A 23,838-nucleotide genomic window follows, 5' to 3' on the forward strand; every position below is an offset into this window, starting at 1 on the left:
CACAGACTACAGTATGGTAATTACCAGAGGAGAAGGAGGTGGGAAGAGGTAGAAGAGGGATAAATGGGGATGGAAAGAGACTTGACTTGGGAAGGTGAACACACCATACAGTGTACAGATGATGTGTTACAGAATTGTACACCTGAAGCCTATATAATTTTATTAACCAATGTCACCCCAATATATTCAATTAAAAAAAATAACCTAATTATCATTTGAGCCTCTCCCAGGAGTGGCATTTTAAACCAGTCTGGAATTGCCTGATAAACATTAGTGAGGTAACCTGCCTGATAAGCCTCCCAGCCTTCCTCTAAGGCAGGGGTCCCCAAACTACGGCCCGCGGGCCTCATGCGGCCCCCTGAGGCCATTTATCCGGCCCCCACCGCACTTCCAGAGGGGCACCTCTTTCATTGGTGGTCAGTGAGAGGAGCATAGTTCCCATTGAAATACTGGTCGGTTTGTTGATTTAAATTTACTTGTTCTTTATTTTAAATATTGTATTTGTTCCCGTTTTGTTTTTTTACTTTAAAATAAGATATGTACAGTGTGCATAGGGATTTGTTCAGTTTTTTTTATAGTCCGGCCCTCCAACGGTCTGAGGGACAGTGAACTGGCCCCCTGTGTAAAAAGTTTGGGGACCCTTGCTCTAAGGAAAGGTGTCCTTGCCTGAAATAATCTGCTCTTTTAACTTCTTAGTCCCACCTTCGTTCTGCCTATAAAAACCTTCCTTTTTGTACAACTTATCAGGGCACCTCTAGTTGCTACACAGGATGCTGCTTCCTGATTCATGAATCGCTGAATAAAGCCAATTAGGTCTTTGAATTTACTTTGGCTGAATTGTGTTCTTTAACAGAAGTAAGGCTCAAGCTGGGCTGTGAAAGACAAGGAATATGGGAGAAGAAGGTAATTATAATTAATGAAACAGGAAAGAAACGGCCTCTAAACTGAATTCAGCCACCCTCTGCAAGTCAATTAGATGTACACAGGAAGCTGTTTCTCTCTGAGGCCACTACTGAGGAAAGCAGAGACCCACCTGTAGTCTTTGAGGGAACCAGCACTAGAACTGCTCATCAGTAAACTTGGGAGTCTATGAAATGCAGTGTCCAAACTATATAACGTCCAGAGCACTGTGTCACCTTTCTACCTGGTGGACTGCACTATAACTTCCCCCATCCAAACCATGGCTGCAGGAGAGATGGTTAAAATTACTGGAAACAAAACAAGTAATTTGCCTATCTCACTCTGGGTCCAGCTAAAGAACAAAGTCCTAGATACTCTTCATGGTAATATCATACACAAATTAAACCAAATAACTGGGCATAGAAAAGCCTTTTATAATATACACCTTAAAGCTAAAGATTTATATCTAAAAGAAATATAATTTATATTAATGCATGTTCTTTTTCCAGATTTTTATATACTACATGTCAAACTTTTGTTTAAAATTTTAACTTTTATAATGACAAAAAAATGCTTACCTGCCAGCTGTTTTCTACTGAAATTCCTCTTTGCACCCGAATGATATATTCCTAAAAAAAAAAGAGGGAAAAAAGATCTTCAATTATAAAACACCCAAATCAGAAGATCAAAAATAAGTGAAAATATCAGACTTCACAGCAAAGAAAATTACTAGAGACAGAGAGGGACATTACATAAAGATAAAAGACACCCGACCAGTGGTGGTGCAGTGAATAGAGCACCAATCTGGGCCACTGAGGTCCCAAGTTTGAAACCCCGAGGTCCACGGCTTGAGTCTAGGATCATCAACATGATCCCATGGTTACTGGCTTGAGCCCAAGGTGGCTGACTTGAGCAGGGGGTCACTGACTCAGCTGGAACCCCCCACTCAAGACAGGTATGAGAAACAATTAATGAACTGAACTGCTGCAACTCTTGAATTAATGCTTCTCATCTTTCTCCCTTCCTCTCTCACCCTTTCTCTCTCTCTCTCTCTCTCACACATGTGCACATGTCAAAAAAAAAAAAAAGATAAAAGAGTAATCTACCAGCAAGTCAAAGCAGTCTTAAATGTGTATAGACCAAACAGCAGAAACACAAAATATGTGAAGTAAAAACTGATAGAACTGAAAAAAAAAATCGACAAATCCATGATTATAGTATTATAGTTGGAGACTTTAACATCCCTCTCTCAGCGGCTGATAGGACATCTAAACAGAAAACCAGTAAAAAGAGAGTAACTCAACAATACCATCAACCAACAGATTTACTTAGCATTTTAGAACACTCCATCCAACAACAGACTACACATTCTTTTCAGATGGCAAATAAGCACATGAAAAGATGTTACATTACTAATCATCAAGCAAATGCAAATTAAGACCACAATGAGATATTGCAACACATCTGTCAAAATGGCTGAAACAAACAAACAAAAAATGATAACACCAAATACTGGCTAAAACACAGAGAAATTGGATCACTCATAGATTGTGGGAATATAAAATAGCACAGCCACTCTGAAACACAGTTTGGCAGTTTCCTAAAAAATTAAACATGCAACTAGCATACAACCCAGCAATTGTATCCCTAGGCATTTATCCCAGAGAAATGAAAACTCAGGTTCATACAAAAACTTGTACACAAATGTTCATAGCAGCTTTTTTGTAAGAGTCCAAAAGTACAAATGAACCAGATGTCCTTTAACAGGTGAATGGTTAAACTTTGCTACATCCATAACATGGAGTGCTACTCAGCAACAAAAAGGAATAAACTATTAATACATGCAACATCTTGAGAAGTATGCTGAGTGAAAAAGCCAATCCCAAAAGATTATATACTACAGATGGTCTCCAATTTATGTTTTTTCTTTCAACTTTACAATGGTGTGAAAGTGAAAAGTATTCAGTACAAACCCTCTTTCAAACTTTAAATTTTTATTTATCTTTTCTCAAGCTAGCAATATGCAGTATGATGCTCTTTCTGCGCTTTGATATGATGCTCTACCAACAGAGCCATCCGGCCAGGGCTGATACTCTCTCATGATGCTGCTTGGCAGCAGTGAGCTCCTAGTCAGCCCTGCGATCACCAGGGTAAATAATAGATACTGTACAGTGTATTGCGTTGCCAGTGGTTTGTGGACATTGGGTTCTGAGCACCTTTAAGGTAGGCTAGGCTAAGCTATGATGTTCGGTAGGTTAGGTATATTGAATATATTTTCAATTTAAGATAGGTTTATCAGGACATAATCCCTCCATAAGTTGAGAAGCATCTGTATATGATTCCATTTATATAACATCCATGAAATGACAAAATTATATATGGAAAACAGATTAATGTTTGCTAAGAGTTAAGGCTATGGGATAGTACAGTATATGTGAGAGAGAAATGAGTGTGGCTATAGAAGTGTAACCATGAAGAAACTTCATTTCTTCTTTTTTTTTTTAACAAAGAGAGAGAATCAGAGAGAGGAATAGATAGAGGAAGACAGACAGGGAGAGAGAAAAGAAGCATCAATTCTTCGTTGTGGCACCTTACTTTTTCAATGATTGTTTTCTCATATGTGCCTTAACGGGGTTGGGGGTGGCTGCAGCAGAGCGAGTGACCCCTTGCTCAAGCCAGCGACCTTGGGCTCAAGCCAGAGACTATGGGGTCATGTCTATGATCTTATGCTTAAGCCAGTGACTGCGATCGCGCTCAAGCCAGATGAGCCCAAGCTCAAGCTGGCAACCTCGGGGTTTTGGACCTCGGGATTTCAAACCAGGGTCCTCTGCATCTCAGTCTGACGTTTTATCCACTGAGCCACCACCTGGTCAGGCAAGAGAAATTTCATTTCTTTAATATGACCTTTCCTCCTTTCTTTCCTTTTGATTCAAACTGATCTCATCTAGCACCCTAACCCACCTGCCTCCTGACCATGAATGTCCACTACCTTAATCATTAAGCCCTCAGGACAACGAGGTTCTGGTCAGCATTAAATAATCTTAGGAACAAAGTCGTGCATCTGTTGACCCCAGAGACACAGTTTCAGTCAAACTAGAAATAACATCTCGGCCTCGGTTGTGTTTCAGCTCCAGGCCCAGAAAAGCTGCAAAACCAGATGAAACAACACCACGGCTGACATCAGGACAGATGCACTGATCAATGGTCCCCTGACCCTCAACCCTAGCACCTACCAACCAGTAGAGACCAGGACTCAAACCACAACTCTGACCAGGATTAATGATTTCTCCCTATATAACATCCCCTGGAAGTCATCAGGGAGCCAGGTCTTTGAGCATTAGTATACCTGTGACTCTGGGTGGGCCACTTCCTAAAAATAAACCTTTACTTTCTCTGCTGCAAACTTCTGTATGTGTCTTATTGGGCTTTGATGCAACCAGGCAAACTGACCACTTTAGTCTGTAATAGAAAGGCAAAGTGAAGTGCTATGGTTTGAATGTTTATGTCCCCCATAATCTATATGTTAAAACATTAACTGCCAAATATGATGATATTAATGGGTGGGGCCTTTGGGAGGTACTTAAGTAAAATCTCATAATGGGATCAGTGGGGGGTGTCCCTTGCCCCTTCCACCAAATGAGGATACTTTGAGAATGTGCCAGCTATAAAGAAGAAAAAGGACCCTCACTAGAAGCTGATTATGCTGGAACCTTGATCATGAACTTCCAGCCTCCAGGCTGTGAGAAATAAATTTCTGTTGTGTATGAGCTACCCAGTTTATGGTATTGTTAAAGTAGCCTGAATGGACTAAGACATGAGGGACGTTTGATGGATGGTAAAAGGGATCAGTTTGACACCCCAAAATATGCTTCTTTTGGGACATTATTTTAGGCTGGGTAATTTTAAGAAAGAGAGGACAAGGGAGAAGCTCTGAAAAACTAAGTAGAAGTTATCCTTTTAAAAGGACATTCACGCCTGACCAGGCGGTGGCACAGTGGACAGAGCATCGGACTGAGATGCCGAGGACCCAGGTTCAAGACCTGGAGGTCGCCAGCTTGAGCGTGGGCTCATCTGGCTTGAGCAAAAAGCTCACCAGCTTGGACCCAGGGTCACTGGCTCGAGCAAGGGGTTACTCGGTCTGCAGAAGGCCAGCAGTCAAGGCACACATGAGAAAGCAATCAATGAACAACTAAGGTGTCGCAACGCGCAACGAAAAACTGATAATTGATGCTTCTCATCTCTCTCTGTCCCTATCTGTACCTCTCTCTGACTCTCTCTCTGTCCCTGTAAAAAAAAAAAAAAAAAAAAAAAAGTAAAAGGATATTCACATTTGTAAGGGAAATCTACATTTGTTAAGAGTGTTTCCCTCACTGTACAGCCTGCTGTACAGCCTGCCTTCACTATCAATAGAGAAGGCACGAGCTTCAAACTGTATAACAGCCCTAGTCTGGTAGATCAGTTAGTTAGAACAAGGTTATGGGTTTGGTCCCTGGTTAGGACACATAGAAGAATCAACTAATGAATGCATAAGAGGAACGACAAATCGATGTTTCTCTATATCCCAACTTCTCTCTCTAAAGCCAATCAATAAAATATCTTTTAAAATCTGCATAACAATCTTACTCTTATTTACTAAGCTTTTCCTGTAACCACCTTCCACAACTTACTCTCCACCTTCAACATCTTCTTTTGTCTTTAGCTGAACATAGTTATTTTTTTTTAATAAATTTGTATTTATTTTTTATTTATTCATTTTAGAGAGGAGAGGGAGAGACAGAGAGAGAGAGAGAGAAAAGAGACAGAGAGAGAGAAGGGGGCAGGAGCTGGAAGCATCAATTCCCATATGTGCCTTGACTAGGCAAGCCCAGGGTTTCGAACCGGCGACCTCAGCATTTCCAGGTTGATTCTTTATCCACTGCGCCACCACAGGTCAGGCATGAACGTGGTATTTAAGGTAATGGCTTCTGTTATTTTGATGAGTTACTACTCAGTTTTCCTGGTGTCCCAGGAAGTATATATGTTATTAAAACTTAAATCTGGCCTGACCAGGCAGTGACGCAGTGGATAGAGATTGGACTGAAATGCGGTGGACCCAGGTTCAAGGCCCTGAGGTCACTGGCTTGAGCGCAGGCTCATCTGGCTTGGGTGCAGGCTCACCAGCTTGAGCATGGGGTTGCTGGCTTCAGCCCAAAGGTTGCTGGCTTAAGCAATAGGTCACTGGCTCTTCTGTAGCCCTCGCCCCCCAGTCAAGGCACATATGAGAAAGCAATCAATGAACTAAGGAGCCACAATGAAGAGTTGATGCTTCTTACCTCTCTCTTCCTGTCTGTCTGTCCCTATCTGTCCTTCTCTGTCTGTCCCTATCTGCCCTTCTCTCTGACTCTGTCACACACACACACACACACACACACACACACACACACACAAACCAACTTAAATTTGTTTTTCTCCTGCTACTGTGTCTCATGTCAATGTGATTATTAGGTCAGCCAAAAGAACCCTAAAGGGCCTGACCTGTGGTGGCGCAGTGGTTAGAGCAGGGTTTGGGAACCTATGGCTCACGAGCCAGATGTGGCTCTTTTGATGGCTGCATCTGGCTCGCAGACAAATCTTTAATAAAAAAATAACAACATTAAAAATATAAAACATTCTCATGTATTACAATCCATTCATTTCCTACTGCTCATGTTCATGGTTGCGGGTGGCTGCAGCAGATCACAGCTGTCCTCCAGGACAACACCAAATTTTTATTGGATAATGCATAACGTACATGGGACGTTGTGAGGTCAGGAAGTAAACTTCCCTCCTTTTAATCAAGTAGTCAGCTAGCTAATTGCAGAAACTCTTTTGACGAAGAAGATGGCTAAAAGGAAAAAAGATGAGGAGTATCATACTTTTCAGCAGGAATGGACAGAGGAATTCGCCTTTGTGGAGAGAGCAGGTTCTGCAGTGTGTCTAATATGCAATAATAAAATTGCATTGATGAAATGGTCAAATATAAAGCGGCACTTCGACACATGCCATACTACATTTGCATTGAAATATTCAGCGAGGACAGCAGGAAGAAAGCATGTCAAGAGCTACTGTGCAGAATACAAGCTAGTCAGCAGCAACTCCGTGTTTGAACCCAACAAGGTGACTGGAATTCGGCTAGCTTTGCTGGTGCTTTAGCAATTGTGAGAAATGGAAAGCCATTCACAGATGGGGAGTATGCCAAAACATTCATGCCTGATGTTACTAATAAACTTTTTGATGACTTTTTGGATAAAGACAAGATAATCAAACGAATAAAAGATATGCCTCTGTCGGCAAGAACTGTTCACGATCGTACCATCATGATGGCAAATCAAGTTGAGGCAACACAAGTGAAGGACATAAATGCAGCACCATTCTTTTCTCTCGCTTTGGATTAGTCAACAACATAAGCCATTTATCCCAGTTCAGCGTGATTGCAAGGTATGTTGTCGGTGATACACTTCATGGGGAAAGTCTTGCTGTTTTGCCTATGAAAGAGACAACAAGAGGGGAGGATTTATTCCAGTCTTTCACTGAGTTCACTAAAGAAAAAAATCTACCGATGGATAAACTTATTTCGGTGTGTACTGATGGTGCTTTGTGCATGGTGGGGAAAAATAGAGGATTCGTAGCACTTCTTCATGAACACAAAAAGAGACCCATCCTAAGTTTTTACTGCATCCTACATCAGGAGGCGCTTTGTGCTCAGATGTGTGGCGAGCAGCTTGGTGAGGTGATGTCACCGGTCACTCAGGTGGTCAACTTTATTGTTGCTGTGAGTGGAGTGCAGAGCGCATTCCTAGCAGCTGTGGTTGATGCAATGCTGTGAGAATACTCCAGCTCCCAGAACCCTCCTGGGCATACCCAGGAAGGGAGCTTGCCCTCTTTAAGGAAGTGACTTAGCATCAACCACGCAGCTCCCTGATCTTTTCAGCCATTGGCTATGAAGGACACGCTGTAACATCCTATTGGCTGAACCCATGTATATAAGCTAGCTTACTTCCTGAATAAAGTGAATCTGCGTCACTGAACCTGGTCCCTGGAGCTGGGTCTTTGCGTCTCTGTTGTCCTCACCCCTGGCAGGACTTGTCCACAGTTGCCTGAGCTTTAAATGATAGCCAGTTTAACACACTGCTGGATGAAGTTGGGAATAATTATCCTGGTCTGCTTCTGCACAGCAATGTGCGTTGGTTGTCAAGAGGGAAGGTGCTCAGCAATTTCACGGCTTGTCTGAGCAAAATCCGGACTTTTCTTGAAATGAAAAATGAGCATCCTGAGTTAGCTAACACTGAGTGGCTCCTGAAGTTCTATCTCATGGACATGACTGGATATCTGACCCAGCTCAATGTGAAAATGCAAGGCGTTGGAAATACAGTCTTATCCCTTCAACAGGCAGTGTTTGCATTTGAAAACAAGCTGAGACTCTTCATCACCGACACTGAAACAGGTCGTTTACTACACTTTGAAAAACTGGGAGAGTTTAGAAATGCATGCACAGCAAGCGACCCTGCTCTCCAGCAGCTAGTGGGCTTCACATCTAAACTCCTGCGGTCACTCAAAGCGTGCTTTGGAGAATTTCGTGAGCGCACTCGTCTTTTTAAGTTCATCACCCATCCACACGAGTGTGCAGTGGACAGCGCCAACCTGAGTTACATCCCCGGTGTCTCCATCAGAGATTTTGAGCTACAAGCTGCTGACCTAAAGGCCTCAGACATATGGGTGAATAAGTTCAAGTCACTGAATGAAGATTTGGAAAGACCTGCATGACAGCAAGCAGAGTTGGCGAGCAAACACAAGTGGGGAGAAATGAAAAAACTTCAACCCGCGGACCAGCTGATTGTCCAAACTTGGAACACGCTTCCCGTCATATACCACAGACTGCAGCGTGTGAGTATTGCTGTACTGACAATGTTTGGCTCTACGTATGCATGTGAGCAGTCTTTCTCACATCAAAAGAACATTAAGACCAACCTACGATCACGTTTAACGGATGGAAGTCTCAGCACCTGCATGAAGCTTAACCTCACAACATATCAACCAGACTACAAAGCCATCAGCAAAACCATGCAGCACCAGAAGTCGCATTAATGGTAAGAAGTACTTTATTCATCATTGGTTAACAATAGCATAACAACGTTATTAAAAAGAATTCAGAGACTTATTGTACTTTAAAAGTGTTGGTCTTAAATAAAATGCACACATTTACTTGTATTTAGTGTTAAACATATTGTATGGCTCTCACGGAATTACATTTTAAAATATGTGGCGTTCATGGCTCTCTCAGCCAAAAAGGTTCCCGACCCCTGGGTTAAAGCATCAACCTGGAATGATTAGGTTGCTAGTTCGAAAACCTGGGCTTGCCTGGTCAAGGCATATATGAGAAGCAACTACTATGAGTTGATGCTTCCTGCCTCTCTCTCCCTCTCTCCCCATTCTAAAAATCAGTAAAACAAAAACAAAAACAAACCCTTAAAGGGTACAGGAAAAGTTTTCCTCCCTGACAATGGAAATGTTCTGTATCTTGACTATACTAATGTTAATGTGCTTGTTGTAGTAATATAATGTTATAGTAATTAAATATATAGAAATATAAAAAACAACAATATAGAAGATATATAAAATTAAAATGTAATATTAAAAATAATTATTAAAATTAAATAAAGTTATGCTATCTGGATAGGAATTAATATAGTGGGTGCAGATGTGATAAACAGACTCTGACTTTCCAGCAGGGCCCAGTTAGTGTGTGTGTGAAGTTACACATAGATAAGAAGTGGTTTGGTGTCATAACTTTGTAAGTTAATGTAAATAAGAACATCTTAAAAAGTGGTTTGATGTATATACATTTCAGTAGACTAACATAACAGGGTTCCCTGCAGGAACTCCCAAAAAGATGGTTTGAAGTGATAATCCTGTAGATTGACACCTGTTAGAAGGCGTTGGCCAGAAAAGGTACTAAAGCTGAGGGGCCCCTCTGCTGCTGTAGTCGCCCAGACTCCAATGTGAACGTGAGCTGTCTCCATGCCTCTCTGAGCTCTGACCAAGGCCAGCCAAGAGGAGCACACCGATGGGGCCCCCTTAAGCTGTACCCAGGCACGCCAAAAGTATTTGTGAGAAATAAATTGCCTGTGTGATTCTTGCAACTACTTTGTGTGTCGGTTGTGTCTTTCCTCCGGTAGCAGTTAGTGTCGGCATTTATCAATAGCATCCTCAGAGCTGCCTCAAGAGTAGTCTCGAAGAGGCTGCCAACCCTGCTGCTAAACAGGAGTGTCCCACTGCATAGGGAAGTTGAATCAGGGACACCTGATCACTTAGAGCTTGGGCTCTACTGGGACAGTACTGATTGTGATAAAGTAATACAATTTTGTAAAATATTACCATTGAAAGAAACTGGGTAATAGATACATGGAATCTCCCTGAATTATTTCTTACACCTACATGTGAATCTATAATTATCTCAAATAAAAAGTTTGACCTTAGGCATTCAAAAATAGGTGTGATAGCAGTCAGAAGACTAAGATCCATGATATTTAGTGTTCAAATTTTGTATTTTAAAGCCATGATTCAGAAAATAAAAAGATGGAATAGATATGCAATAATGGCATTTTCCAAAGAAGCCATATCCTGTGACTACCTCAAACCTGCCTGATCATTAAACTGTTCTGTCCCTGGGGAACAGGGAGAGGAGAGGTTGTTAAAAATACACATTCCCAGGCCATCAGACTTGCTGAATCAGAATCTCTAGGATAAAAACCTAGGAATTGGAAGTTGTTTGTTTCTTTGTTTTATTTTAGAGAGAGAGTGACAGGAACATCGATCTGCTCTTCTATGTGCCCCAACCAGGGACCAAACCAGCAACCTCTGTACTTCGGGACAAAGCTCTCACCAACTGAGCTATCTGACCAGGGCTCGGAATTAAAAGTTTTAATAGCCTCCCAGGTGATTCTTAATTAGGAAAGCAGGAAACATAGACCTAGTCCAGCGTTACACTTATATACACGAGTTAATGATGAAGGTGTAGTAGGCGGTTAGACAGATATGAGCAGAACTAAGACAACGAGCCAGGTACAAAAGGTCACCAGGGTGGAAAGCCCCAGGTGTCTAGCAATGGGCAAAACTGGGGAAAAAATTACCTTGCCCCCAGTGTAACCTTTCCTCCCTGGCATGTCATTGGTCATGTGGTTTAGACCCTCTAATTTCATACCGCAGGTCATATGGTTTGGACTCTCTCCTGATCTTTCCTCCCCTGACATGTTTTTTGTCATGCACGTTAGACCCTCTTAGAGAAGGAACGAAAAAGGAGGCACGAACAAAGAGGCCGTAGCAGTAAGCCCCCAGGACAATGAGGTTCTGACCTGCATCAAATATATCTAGGCCTCAGTTGTTTTTCAGGTCCAGGCCCAGAAAAGCAGCAAGACCAGATAAGTGACACCACAGCTAACATCAAAACCAGGTGCATTAACTAACAGCCCCTTGCCCTGGTGCCAACCAATCAGTAGAGACTACAACCCTGAAAGGGCACTCCTACAAAACTAATGAATATTCTATTGTGATCTCCTTTGAGAAATGCAGATAAATACCTCAAGACAAGGACCCAGTGCTGTCTCTCCATAAAGCTCCCCCACCCACCTCCACCGGTGCCTTTCACCACCTCCTTTCTCCAGCGGCATTTTCCTTGCCTATTTCTCCTAAGCTCTAAAGGCCCTTCATTTGCCTCTGTAACTTGTTTCCTGAGCCCATTTCTTCAACCTCTGTGACTTTCTAAATAAACTTTCTCTTATACTTTGAGTCTTGACTCTGAATTCTTCTTAGCCAGAACTCGAATACCAAGGTTGCCAAACCAAGGTCAAGTCTGACTCCCCCAGGCTAATACCTGGTGCCATTTCACCGCCAACAAAAGTACTGTATAGAGTAAATCATATAAAGAACATTAACATTTTCCCCTCAAATGCTCAGAATTGTTTTAATATCTTTGGATGGTATGACTTAGGCCAGGGGTTCTCAAACTACGGCCCCCTGAGGCCATTTATCCAGCCCCCGCCACACTTCCAGAAGGGGCACCGCTTTCATTGGTGGTCAGTGAGAGGAGCATAGTTCCCACTGAAATACTGGCCGGTTTGTTGATTTAAATTTACTTGTTCTTTATTTTAAATATTGTATTTGTTCCCGTTTTGTGTTTTTACTTTAACATAAGATATGTGCAGTATGCATAGGGATTTGTTCATAGGTTTTTTTTTATAGTCTGGCCCTCCAACGATCTGAGGGACAGTGAACTGCCCCCTGTGTAAAAAGTTTGGGGACCCATGACTTAGGCACTATTCATAGTCACTATCCAATAAATGCTTATCAACATAGTGCTCAACAAATCCTTTCCACTGAATTAATTCTAATTTAAATAGGTAATTTAGAAAATAAAGCCAAAAAAGCATTGTTAACCTGGTAATTGGATTTACAAATAGATCTTGTTACACAATCATCCCATTCTGCTTATTTAGCAAAATCCATATAAGCAGGAATTTCCACCTCTGGAATATGTTAAGGATGATCATTCAACAATATTCATTCAGTTGTGAAGTAACCATGAGCCTGGCACTATGCTTTGTTGGTTTCATGCGGGGTTATAAAAAAGTATTTCAGAATTGATTTGTATAGTGTGGCAAATCTTTTAAGCAATATACTAATGTAATTATTTCTGAATTAGCAAAGCCAAACTGCTAAAACATCTGATATTCCTACATTTTCGGATCAATACTAAGCTTTGAAATTTTCTCTGAATTGTCTTACTGAAATATTTCCTGGGCTTTTACACTCTAATAAGAGAGCTGAAATCAACACATATAATTGAGTAATTCCAAGCAACTATGCATAGACAAGTTTTTTCTAAAGTTGGGGAAAATGTTAATTCTCTAAAATCACTTTGAGCATTCATTGCTTCACTATGATTTACCAGAAGAATAATAGTAATTTTTAAAATTTCAGCTCAATGTTGGGCACTTGGTAGGTACTAAGTAGACATCTGATGTCCTGCTTTACACACTTTTATACTTTAGATCAGGGGTCTCAAACTCGCGGCCCGCCCACCAATTTTGTGCGGCCGCAGGCTGGCCCGCAGACTAATCCACGAAGTTTGATTAGTCTGCGGGCCGCACAAAATTGGTGGGCGGGCCGCGAGTTTGAGATCCCTGCTTTAGATACTTTTTGACCTGACCAGGTGATGGTGCAGTGGATAGAGCGTCGGACTGGGATGTGGAGGACCCAGGTTCAAAACCCTGAGGTCGCTGGCTTGAATGCAGGCCCATCTGGTTTGAGCAAGGCTCACAAGCTTGAGCCCAAGGTCGCTGGCTTGAGCAAGTGGTCACTCAATCTGCTGTAGCCTCCAGGTCAAGGCACATATGAGAAAGCAATCAACGAACAACTTAGGTGCCACAACAAGGAATTGATGCTTCTTATTTCTCTCCCTTCCTGTCTGTCTGTCCATATCTGTCTGTTTCTCTGTCTCTGTCTGTAACAAATAAATAAATAAATAAATAAACAAACAACCCGTATTTTTCGCTCCATAAGACGCACATTTTCCCCCCCAAAAGTGGAGGGGAAAATGCCCGTGCTTCTTATGGAATGAAAAATATGGTATTTTATTAAATATTTTAACACACCATATGGTTCAGAATATTTTTTTCTTATTTTCCTCCTTAAAACCCTAGGGGTGTCTTATGGTCAGGTACATCTTATGGAGTGAAAAATATGGTAGATACTTTTTGAAGTTTCCAGTTTGACCAGCGTTTTACAAAGATGTTGCTGCCAATTATAAATATCAACTAAGCACCTATCCTGTTCCTAACCCTGTGCTTCCTTCATACTGGGGATTAACTCTGTAACAAGAAAGGTAGAGTCTAACTCCATTCCTTCCTTGTGTATACAGTTTAGATTTTTCTTTTTTAACTTGGCTATAAAATGGCACACAATAATGTTTGGGAAAAGTATTTGGCAGAAGGAAAGCAGTAGCACAAGACAGGGCCCGTGTGCTAATGTCTGCCTGTAATATCTCAAAATGACACATTAACTAATGTTTCTGCCAAGACACTCTCTATGTTTAGGCCACTGTTCTCCAAAAAAGGTGACTATGCCCCCAGAGGACAACTGGCAGTGTCTGGAGACATCTTTGATTGCCAAAGGGAAGGGGCAGAAGGTGATACTGGCATCTGGTGGGTAGAGGCCAGGAATGCAGCTAATACCTAAAAAGTGAAGGACAGCCTACAGCACAGAACTACCTGGCCCCAAATGCCAACAGTGCGGAGGCTGAGAAACCCACGTTCAGGTGCATCAAGTACAATAGGTCATCCCAGTCCATGGAGGCTTGGGATGTGGGGTGCTGGTGGAGTTTATGTCTGTCATCACCGGCCCTTGGCCTTAGCCCACTGGTATTCCACACACAAAAGCATTTGGAACATGTGCACATCCACTTAGAAGGTGCATTCAGCCTGACCAGGCAGTGGCACAGTGGATAGGGCGTTGGACTGGGATGCAGAGGACCCAGATTCAAAACCCCAAGGTCTTCGGCTTGAGCAAGGGGTCACTCACTGTGCTGTAGCCCCCCAGGTCAAGGCACATAAAAGAAAGTAAGCAATGAACAACTAAGGTGCCGCAACAAAGAATTAATGCTTCTCATCTCTCTCCCTTCCTGTCTGTCCCTATCTGTCCCTCTCTCTGTCACAAAAAAAAACAACAAAAAGAATGAGAATCCAGTATAGCCGCCCCCCCCCCCCAAGCCCATGCCATCCGCCATGTGGTTACAGAAAGACAATGGCAAATAAGATAAGGTGATGTTGTTCAGCAATATTTTTATACCACTTCAATGGGGACCTAACTATAAAATATTTGAGGCCCTGGCTGGTTGCTCAGTGGACAGACCATCAGCCTGGCATATGGATATTCCTGGATTCAATTCCCAGTCAGGGCACACAAGAGAAGCAAACATCTGCTTCTCGCCCCCTCTCCATTCCCCCCTCATCCCCCATTCTCCTCCCAGAGCCAGTGGCTTGATGGGTTTCACTGTTGGCCCCAGGTGCTGAGGATAGCTTGGTTGGTTAAGCGTCACCCTCAGGCACTAAAAATAACTATTAATTCAAGCATCGGCCCCAGACAGGAGTTGCTGGGTAGATCCTAGTCAGGGCACATGCAAGATTCTGTCTATCTCCCCTCTTCTCACTTAAAAAAAATGAATTATTTTAGTGTGCTTAACACCACCATATAGCCTGTCCAAAAGAAAATAAATACTTTCACTACAAATCTCCAAAGCTGTAAACTAAAAAGCATAGTATGGCTATTTACTGCTTATAACCAGGCTTTTGCTCTTATTAATGCAGACTGAGAAAAGAGCCCAGAGGTCAGCAGAAACCCCACACTGGAAGTCAGGCCACCACTGCCAGAGCTGGAGTCAGCAGCCCAGAATCCTCCAGTGAATCATCCCCATCTTTGCCACCCTCTCTGACGTGAACAGAACCTGCGGTGCATATAAACCACCAAGGCCCGTCAGACATAGAAGTCAGGGCTGAGCCCTACAGGACAGTCCTGAGTCACACAAACTGTGCCATCTGTTGCTACTTCCTCAAAGGGCCTTCTTCCTGCTCCTCCTCAGGATACCACACCCCCTATCTTGGATGAGTAGGGTGGCTGCTTGTCAAGCCCTACTTTGTGGGCATTTTGACAAGTCAGTGTGCTCTGGCGCTGAAGTTCTTCAAACTGGAAAGTCACCAGGACCACATGATTTCTTACCTAAGTAAAAGAAGTAATGGAAAATGAGCACTGATTTTGTGCCAGGAATTTTGCTAAGCTCCTTATTCTAAGTACTTACTCAATTCTCTCACAGCTGCCTAGAGGGTAGGAGATCTCAGCTCACTTAGCTCAGCAAGATCAAGTCTGCTCTCCAGTCTCATAGTTAGGAAGCAACTGACTGGGGACTGGTACCCAAGTTGCTGACTCTAAGACCTTCCAAAATGCCAGTCATGGCTGGCAAACCTCAGTGCCCAGGGGAGACTTCTGCAGGCATGAAAAAATGGGGGTCCTCACTAGACTGTGGAACTTAGGTGGTTCACCCCTAGTGATGTAGACCTATGGACTCTTAACCGAGAATGTGGCGGGGAGAGCTGTCCTTGCCATACCACTGATTAATGCTTCCAACACAGGCCATTATGGCATTTTGTGTCTCCTGAGTTTCCAAAAGGATATTTAAGATTTCATTGCACAATAGATGGTATTTACAGAAGCCTCAGTTTGGTGAGATTTTAGAAAAATCAAGAAAGAAAATTTATTTTGAATCTGTCTGGCTCCAAATTATTTTAGTGAGGCTAAAAACACAGACTACTTTGAAATAAACGTGTTAAAAAAAAAAAAAAAACTAAAGCAAATCTTTAAACCAGTCTAACTCCACATAATTCTTCTCCCCCTCCCTTTTGGCACAGTGATCAGATATACTCTGAGACTCAAAGTACAGAAAGACAGGGCAGCTCCTCAGAGGTATTTTATAGTACCTACAAAATTCCCATATCTCTGCCTCTAAAGCAGAGGGTTCCAACTCTGCTACATTCTAGCACAGGGGTCCCCAAACTACGGCCCGCAGGCTGCACGCGGCCCTCTGAGGCCATTTATCTGGCCCCCCACCACACTTCTGGAAGGGGCACCTCTTTCATTGGTGGTCAGTGAGAGGAGCACAGGATGTGGATGCCGCAAAGCACAGCATTGCTCACGTACAGTACTACTTTCGGTGACGTGGTACACACGCATCACGGCTCCGGAAGCTCGTTTCAATGTGCAACTTCAAGGAAAAGGGAAGCTCATCTGTGATATGCAATCACATGTGAAAGCATTTGAAGTAAAATTAGGCCTCCTTATCAAACAAGTGAAGGAGGAAAATTTCTGCTATCTCCCCTTAACTCAAAATCTGTTAGCAGAAAAACCCTTGATTGCATTCTCAAAAGAAACACGTGTGGATTCACTGGAAAAGTTGCAAAAGGAGTTCCAATTCAGATTTAAAGAGCTTCATCTCCATGAACAGGACATACAGCTTTTCCGTAACCCATTTTCTATTGACATTGAAAATGTGGATACAATTTACCAAATGGAACTGGCTGAACTGCAGAATTGTGACTCTCTGAAAGACGCATTCAAGTCAAGCAGCTTGCCTAATTTCTATGCATCTGTCCCCTCTGAGACATATCCTAATCTGAGGAACCATGCACTCAGAACGGCAACCATCTTTGGCAGCACTATGTCTGTGAACAGACTTTTTCCAGAATGAAACATCTGAAATCTCCAACCAGATCTAGACTAACTGATGCACACTTGCATCACTTGTTATGGCTAGCAGTGACAAATATGGAACCGGACATTGACCATCTCATTAGCCAAAAGCAGGCCCATGGTTCCCATTGAAATACTGGTCAGTTTGTTGATTTAAATTTACTTGTTCTTTATTTTAAATATTGTATTTGTTCCTGTTTTTTTTACTTTAAAATAAGATATGTGCAGTGTGCATAGGGATTAGTTCATAGTTGTTGTTTTTTTATAGTCTGGCCCTCCAACGGTCTGAGGGACAGTGAACTGACCCCCTGTGTAAAAAGTTTGGGGACCCCTGTTCTAGAATCACCTAGAGAACTTTTTTTTTTTTTGGTATTTTTCTGAAGCTGGAAACAGGGAGGCAGTCAGACAGACTCCCGCATGCGCCCGACCGGGATCCACCCGGGACGCCCACCAGGGGGTGATGCTCTGCCCATCTGGGGCGTCGCTCTGTTGCGACCAGAGCCACTCTAGCGCCTGGGGCAGAGGCCAAGGAGCCATCCCCAGAGCCCGGACCATCTTTTGCTCCAATGGAGCCTCGGCTGCGGGAGGGGAAGAGAGAGACAGAGAGGAAGGAGAGGGGGAGGGGTGGAGAAGCAGATGGGCGCCTCTCCTGTGTGCCCTGGCCAGGAATCGAACCTGGGACTTCTGCACGCCAGGCCGACGCTCTACCACCGAGCCAACCGGCCAGGGCCGAGAACTTTTTTTTAAAAGATGCCTACATAGACCCTACTGTCCTGAGATGCTGGTTTAACTAGTCTGGGCTGAAGCTCAGGCATTAGTATGTCTTAAAACTTCCCCAGGTGGAAAACAAACAAACAAAAAAACCCCCACTTCCCCAGGTGATTCTACTGTGCTGCCTGAGGTGAGAATCACAGTTCCCAAACCTCTTATATAGGAAGCAGCTTCACACTGCAAAAATAGACACCTTCTGAAGAGAGGAAAGAAACAAATCAAGCACCTACTAAATAAACCTGTCTCCTCCACCTACATAACACCCTGCCTCTTCATGAGGAATCCAATCTCCTTTCTTCTTGGGCACAGTAGATACCCTCAAAATATCCCCCAAACTGGGACCTTAAGTGGTGGCTTCCACAGACACCACTCACATAATCTGCCAATGGCCCTTTGAGGGGAGCATGAGAGGGCCCTTTCCCTCATTTACAGCTGGAGAAATGAGTCTCTGAGGACAGATGCCTTGACTAGAAAGTGGTGGATCCAAGCTAGGAGGTAGGTCTCCAGCACCCACTAACCACACCACTCCTCTAGGTTCATTCCCAAATCTTCTGCTTCCTCCTCCTCCTCTTCAAAAAAAAAAAAAAAAAAAAAAAAAAAAAAGCCCTACAAAGAGTGCTGAACACAGATATGCCAAGATTGTGGGTTTGATCCCAGGTCAGGGCACATACAAGAATCAACCAATGAATACACAACTAAATAGAACAACAAATCAATTTTTCTCTCTCAAATCAATGAATTAAAAATAAAAGAAAAAGAATACTGACTGCAAGTGACCTAGCTAGACATCTAATACTTCCCTGCTCAGGAACCTTTCAAGGATCCCACTGGCCATAGGAAAAAACCCAAACTCCTCTGCCTAGCTTCCATGTTCTACCATCTGGTCAAACTGTACTAAACCTTTCTTTCTACTCAAATCCTCCCCTCCTCAGTCAGACTTTTTCTATCTAAACACCTCTCATTCCCTTTGCTTTGGTGTTCTACCTATTCAAAACCTAGTTCAGCCTTTTAATTGTGTTATTGCTATTTTTGCCCCATGTCTGTCTATATTAGGAAATCTTTCCAAATGGATTAAGTTCTTCATGAACTGGAATCACACATTTCTTTGTACTCCAAATAGCGACCAGCACAAGGTCAGGCCAACAGCAGAATCATGACAAGCACTAATTAATGCCCTGGCCGGTTTGCTCAGTGGTAAAGCATTGGTCTGGTGTGTGGATGTCCTGGTTCGATTCCCGGTCAAGGCACAAAGGAGAAGCGCCCATTTGCTACTCCACCCCTCCCCCTCTCGCTTCTCTCGCTTCTCTCTATCTCTTCCTCTCCTGCAGCCATGGCTCGATTGGGGTGAGTTGGCCCTGGGCACTGAGGATTGCTCCATGGCCTCTGCCTCACACACTAAGAAAATAACGGTCGCTGAGCAACAGAGCAATGCCCAGATGGGCAGAACATTGCTCCCTAGTGGGCTTGCCAGGTGAATCCCAGTCAGGGCACATGAGGGAGTCTGTCTCTGCTTCCCCTTCTCTCACTGAATTGAAAAAAAAAAGCACTCACTGATGAATATTTGCTGATTGATGGCTTGCACCTCTGGAAAGGAGCAAACATACTGCTCTTTTTATTTTTGTGACAGAGACAGAGAGAGGGACAAATAGGGACAGAGACAGGGCATCAATTCTTTGTTGTGGCACCTTAGTTGTTCATTGATTGCTTTCTCATATGTGCCTAGGCCGGGGAGCTACAGCAGACCGAGTGACGCCTTGCTCAAGCCAGTGACCTTGGGCTGATGCCAGCGACCTTGGGCTCAAGCCAGCAACCCCTGGCACAAGCTGGTGAGCCTGTGCTCAAGCCTGATGAACCCATGCTCAAGCTGGTGACCTTGGGGTTTCACCTGGGTCCTCTGTGTCCCAGTCTGATGCTCTTTCCACTGCACCACCACCTGGTCAGTCCATACTGCCTTTTTTTTTTTTTTTTTTTTGTATTTTTCTGAAGTTGGAAACTGGGAGGCAGTCAGAGACTCCTGCATGCACCTGACTGAGATCCACCCGGCATGCCCACGGGGGGGGGGGGGGGGGGCGCGCAATGCTCTGCCCATCTGGGGCATTGCTCTGTTGTGACCAGAGCCATTCTAGCGCCTGAGGCAGAGGCCACAAAGCCACCCTCAGCGCCTGGGCCAACTTTGCTCCAATGGAGCCTTGGCTGCGGGAGGGGAAGAGAGAGACAGAGAGGAAGGGGGGGGGGGTGGAGAAGCAGATGAGTGCTTCTCCTGTGTGCCCTGGCCAGGAATCAGACCCGGGACTCCTGTATACCAGTTGGCTCTACCACTGAGTATGGGCCCTGGCTCTACAACTGGCCAGGGCCCATACTGCTCTTTTTTATGTGCACTTCCACCCAGGTAAGTCAAATAGCAGTCTCAGGAAAATTTCCAAGTAATCTGCCAAGCCCTCAGACTAAAATGGATATTCAGACTCATAGTATCACAGTACAACAGCTGCAGCTCATGGGCAGTGGTGGCATCTCCCAAAGGACAGCAAGGTTTCTAAGGAAATTCTGAGTCATAGGATGACCTGTGCTCAGCTCACTGGCCAACTATCTGGCTGCTTACAGTCCTTAATATCTCACTTAAAATTAATGATTACTCCTTGCTCTGCAAAATATTCATATTTATCATTGTCTCAGCTGTAGATTTTTTTTAAGATTTTATTTATTCATTTTAGAGAGGGGAAGAGAAGTAGAGAAGGGGGTAGGAGCAGGAAACATCAACTCCCATATGAGCCTTGACCAGACGAGCCCACAGTTTTGAACCAGCAACCTCAGTGTTTTAGGTCAATGCCCTGTCCACTGCACCATCACATGTCAGGCGCAGCTGTAGATTTTTAGTGCTGAAACGTACCTTTGTTTTATTTTAACTACTGTGCAATTTAATAATGTGCAACACCACCTCCCAAAATAAAAAATGAGAACATTAAGAGTTTTAAAGGCATCCACAGAATCACCATTATTTAAACTTACATTGTGGCAGGTGAGGGAAATCAAGCGTATCTCCTTTACAACTGAAATAAATTTCACTTCAAATCTGACAGAATCATAGAACTGTGTGCTTTAAATTTATGCAAAACAAATTCTCCAGCTTTGACCCTCTGTTCACAGATGGGTCAGGGAACACAGCACAAGCAGGCTTTGATTCCTGCAGTGAGCCAGCGGGGCCCTATCCCCCATAGCTCAGGCTTCTTCCTTCTCACAGCCTTTTGATGTCCACGCTCTTCTCTGCTCCTCTCTGCAGGACGGTCTTCTGCCCTGCCAGGGGAGCTAGTCTCCACGGCGACTTCAAAGACAGCCATGCTCCAGCAAGGAGTAATGCTGCAAAGCAGCACTCACACATTCTTCTGACCTCAGATGGGACTACAGAATGGATACAGCATTTTAAATAGCAGCTCCTGTAGCTCTCTGTACAGTACAACAATCCTTAAATGATGCCAAAGCAAGTTATATAATTTGTAAGACAGAAACTCAGTATTTCATCTTATATCAAAGCAATAAAAAAAACCCTCAATATTCTGAGGCTCATTTTACATTACATTTTAAATAGATAGTAATTAAAAACAAAATATAACCTTCACTTGTTCAATAATACTCCCATCTGTTGGCCGAACACTCTAAAAGTATAGAAACAATGTGGTGAAAATAATCTCAGAAAACTGCCCCCCCTATATTTAACTGGCTTAAAAATATAGTTAAAACACAAAGTGCATACTGATTGGAAATGATTTGATGTGTTTTCTCATAGCTAAGGTGGCAACGCCCCATCCCTCATGCCCTCAGTTGGTACTAACCCCAGCACCTGCAAGGGCCAACATGCTCCTGCTCCTGGGGCCACTTCTCTACCTACCCCCATTTGCCACTGCCTCAAAGACAGGCCACCAGGAGTCCTTCTGGAGCCTGGAGGAGGAGCTGGTCACTGTGACATGACGATCACCCACAATGTACACCTGTCTCCCATAATACCTCACAAGTTCCCAGGGGGAAAGGGCAACAGCTTTCCATTTACAGAGACCTGATTGTAAACCCAGCTGCCACTTACTAGTTTTTGTGACCTAACTTCTCTGAGCCTCAGTTTATTCATCTGCAAGACCATACATTTCCGACAGGGTTGCAGTGCATATTAGACAAGGTCGTCTATGTAGAGCAGGGGTCCCCAAACTTTTTACACAGGGGGCCAGTTCACTGTCCCTCAGACCATTGGAGGGCCGAACTATAAAAAAAACTATGAGGCCTGACCTGTGGTGGCTCAGTGGATAAAGCGTCGACCTGGAAATGCTGAAGTCGCCGGTTCGAAACCCTGGGCTTGCCTGGTCAAGGCACATATGGGAGTTGATGCTTCCAGCTCCTCCCCCCTTCTCTCTCTCTCTCTCTCTCTCTCTCTCTCTCTCTCTCTCCTCTCTAAAAATGAATAAATAAAATAAAATTTAAAAAAAAAAACTATGAACAAATCCCTATGCACACTGCACATATCTTATTTTAAAGTAAAAAACAAAAAAACAAAAACAGGAACAAATACAATATTTAAAATAAAGAACAAGTAAATTTAAATCAATAAACTGACCAGTATTTCAATGGGAACTATGGACCTGCTTTTGGCTAATGAGATGGTCAATGTGCTCCTCTCACTGACCACCAATGAAAGAGGTGCCCCTTCTGGAAGTGCGGCAGGGGCTGGATAAATGGCCTCAGGGGGCCGCATGTGGCCTGCGGGCCGTAGTTTGGAGACCCCTGATGTAGAGCATCCGGCACAGAGGCCGCTTTGCAACTTTTCTTTTCTGCAGAGAAAACAGCAAATGCAAGGTATCTGTGAGTGAGCAGTACACCAGGCTTTAATCAGCAAGCACAGGAGAGAGCAGCAGCACCAGGAAGAGCAGGGAAAAACAAGAAAAAGCAACCATTTTCCTTGCACAGGGGAAACAATTGTATCAGTCTCTGATTTCTAATAGGGAGTACTGTTGCTCCAGCCTCTCTTGTCCCAGCTTCTATGTTCACTTTCAAATGGGCTAATAGCCTGCCTCTAAAATATCTTGGGCATCAGCAATAAGAGAAAGGATAAGTCATTTATGGAAGATCCACTTTGTGGAAGAATACCCAAGCCCTTAAAATATATTAAAATAATTTTTTATTATATGGGGAAAGGTGTATGCTATAATATTAAATATGAAAAAAGGATGAAAAATTCCATGATAACTTTGACAGAAAGAGGGAACTACACCAAATGGTAACAGCAATTGTCTCTGGAGGTAAAATTACATGTGGTTTAAATTCTCTTAGCTGCCTGACTGGGCGGTGGCGCAGTGGATAGAGCGTTGGACTGGGATGCGGAAGACCCAGGTTCGAGACCCCGAGGTCGCCAGCTTGAACAAGGGCTCATCTGGTTTGAGCAAAAGCTCACCAGCTTGAGCCCAAGGTCGCTGGCTCCAGCAAGGGGTTACTCGGTCTGCTGAAGGCCCGCGGTCAAGGCACGTATGAGAAGGCAATCAATGAACAATTAAGGTGTTGCAATGTGCAACGAAAAACTAATGATTGGTGCTTCTCATCTCTCCATTCCTGTCTGTCTGTCTCTGTCTATCCCTCTCTCTGACTCTCTCTGTCTCTGTAAAAGAATAAAAATTAAAAAATAAAAATAAATAAATTCTCTTAGCTATTTTTTTGTATGTTTTCCAGGATATCCTCAAAAAGCATATATTACTCTTATAAACAGGAAAAACATATTTTTTAAAGTTCCTTGGTTTGGTACACATGTAAATTAATACATGCTACTTTAATATGAGTCCTGAGTGATAAAGATTGAGATTATCTGAACTTGGATAAGAGCAA

At 43.4% G+C, this 23,838-nt stretch overlaps 1 protein-coding gene across 12 annotated transcripts in view; it reads right to left on the reverse strand.

Moving 5' to 3' along the window:
- The window catches only part of PXK (PX domain containing serine/threonine kinase like), a 97,550-nt gene that overhangs the window by 58,490 nt on the left and 15,222 nt on the right, over nucleotides 1–23,838 (reverse strand). For 11 of the 12 annotated variants that reach the window (XM_066350581.1, XM_066350580.1, XM_066350578.1 and 8 more), the window contains exon 2: nucleotides 1,479–1,529. In XM_066350581.1, the coding sequence (XP_066206678.1) occupies nucleotides 1,479–1,529 (51 nt within the window). Of the gene's footprint in view, nucleotides 1–1,478; nucleotides 1,531–23,838 lie in introns of those variants that run through there. The other variant, XM_066350587.1, reaches the window with a different exon arrangement.

This window comes from Saccopteryx leptura, chromosome 10, assembly GCF_036850995.1.
Source record: "Saccopteryx leptura isolate mSacLep1 chromosome 10, mSacLep1_pri_phased_curated, whole genome shotgun sequence".
Lineage (NCBI taxonomy): Eukaryota > Metazoa > Chordata > Mammalia > Chiroptera > Emballonuridae > Saccopteryx > Saccopteryx leptura.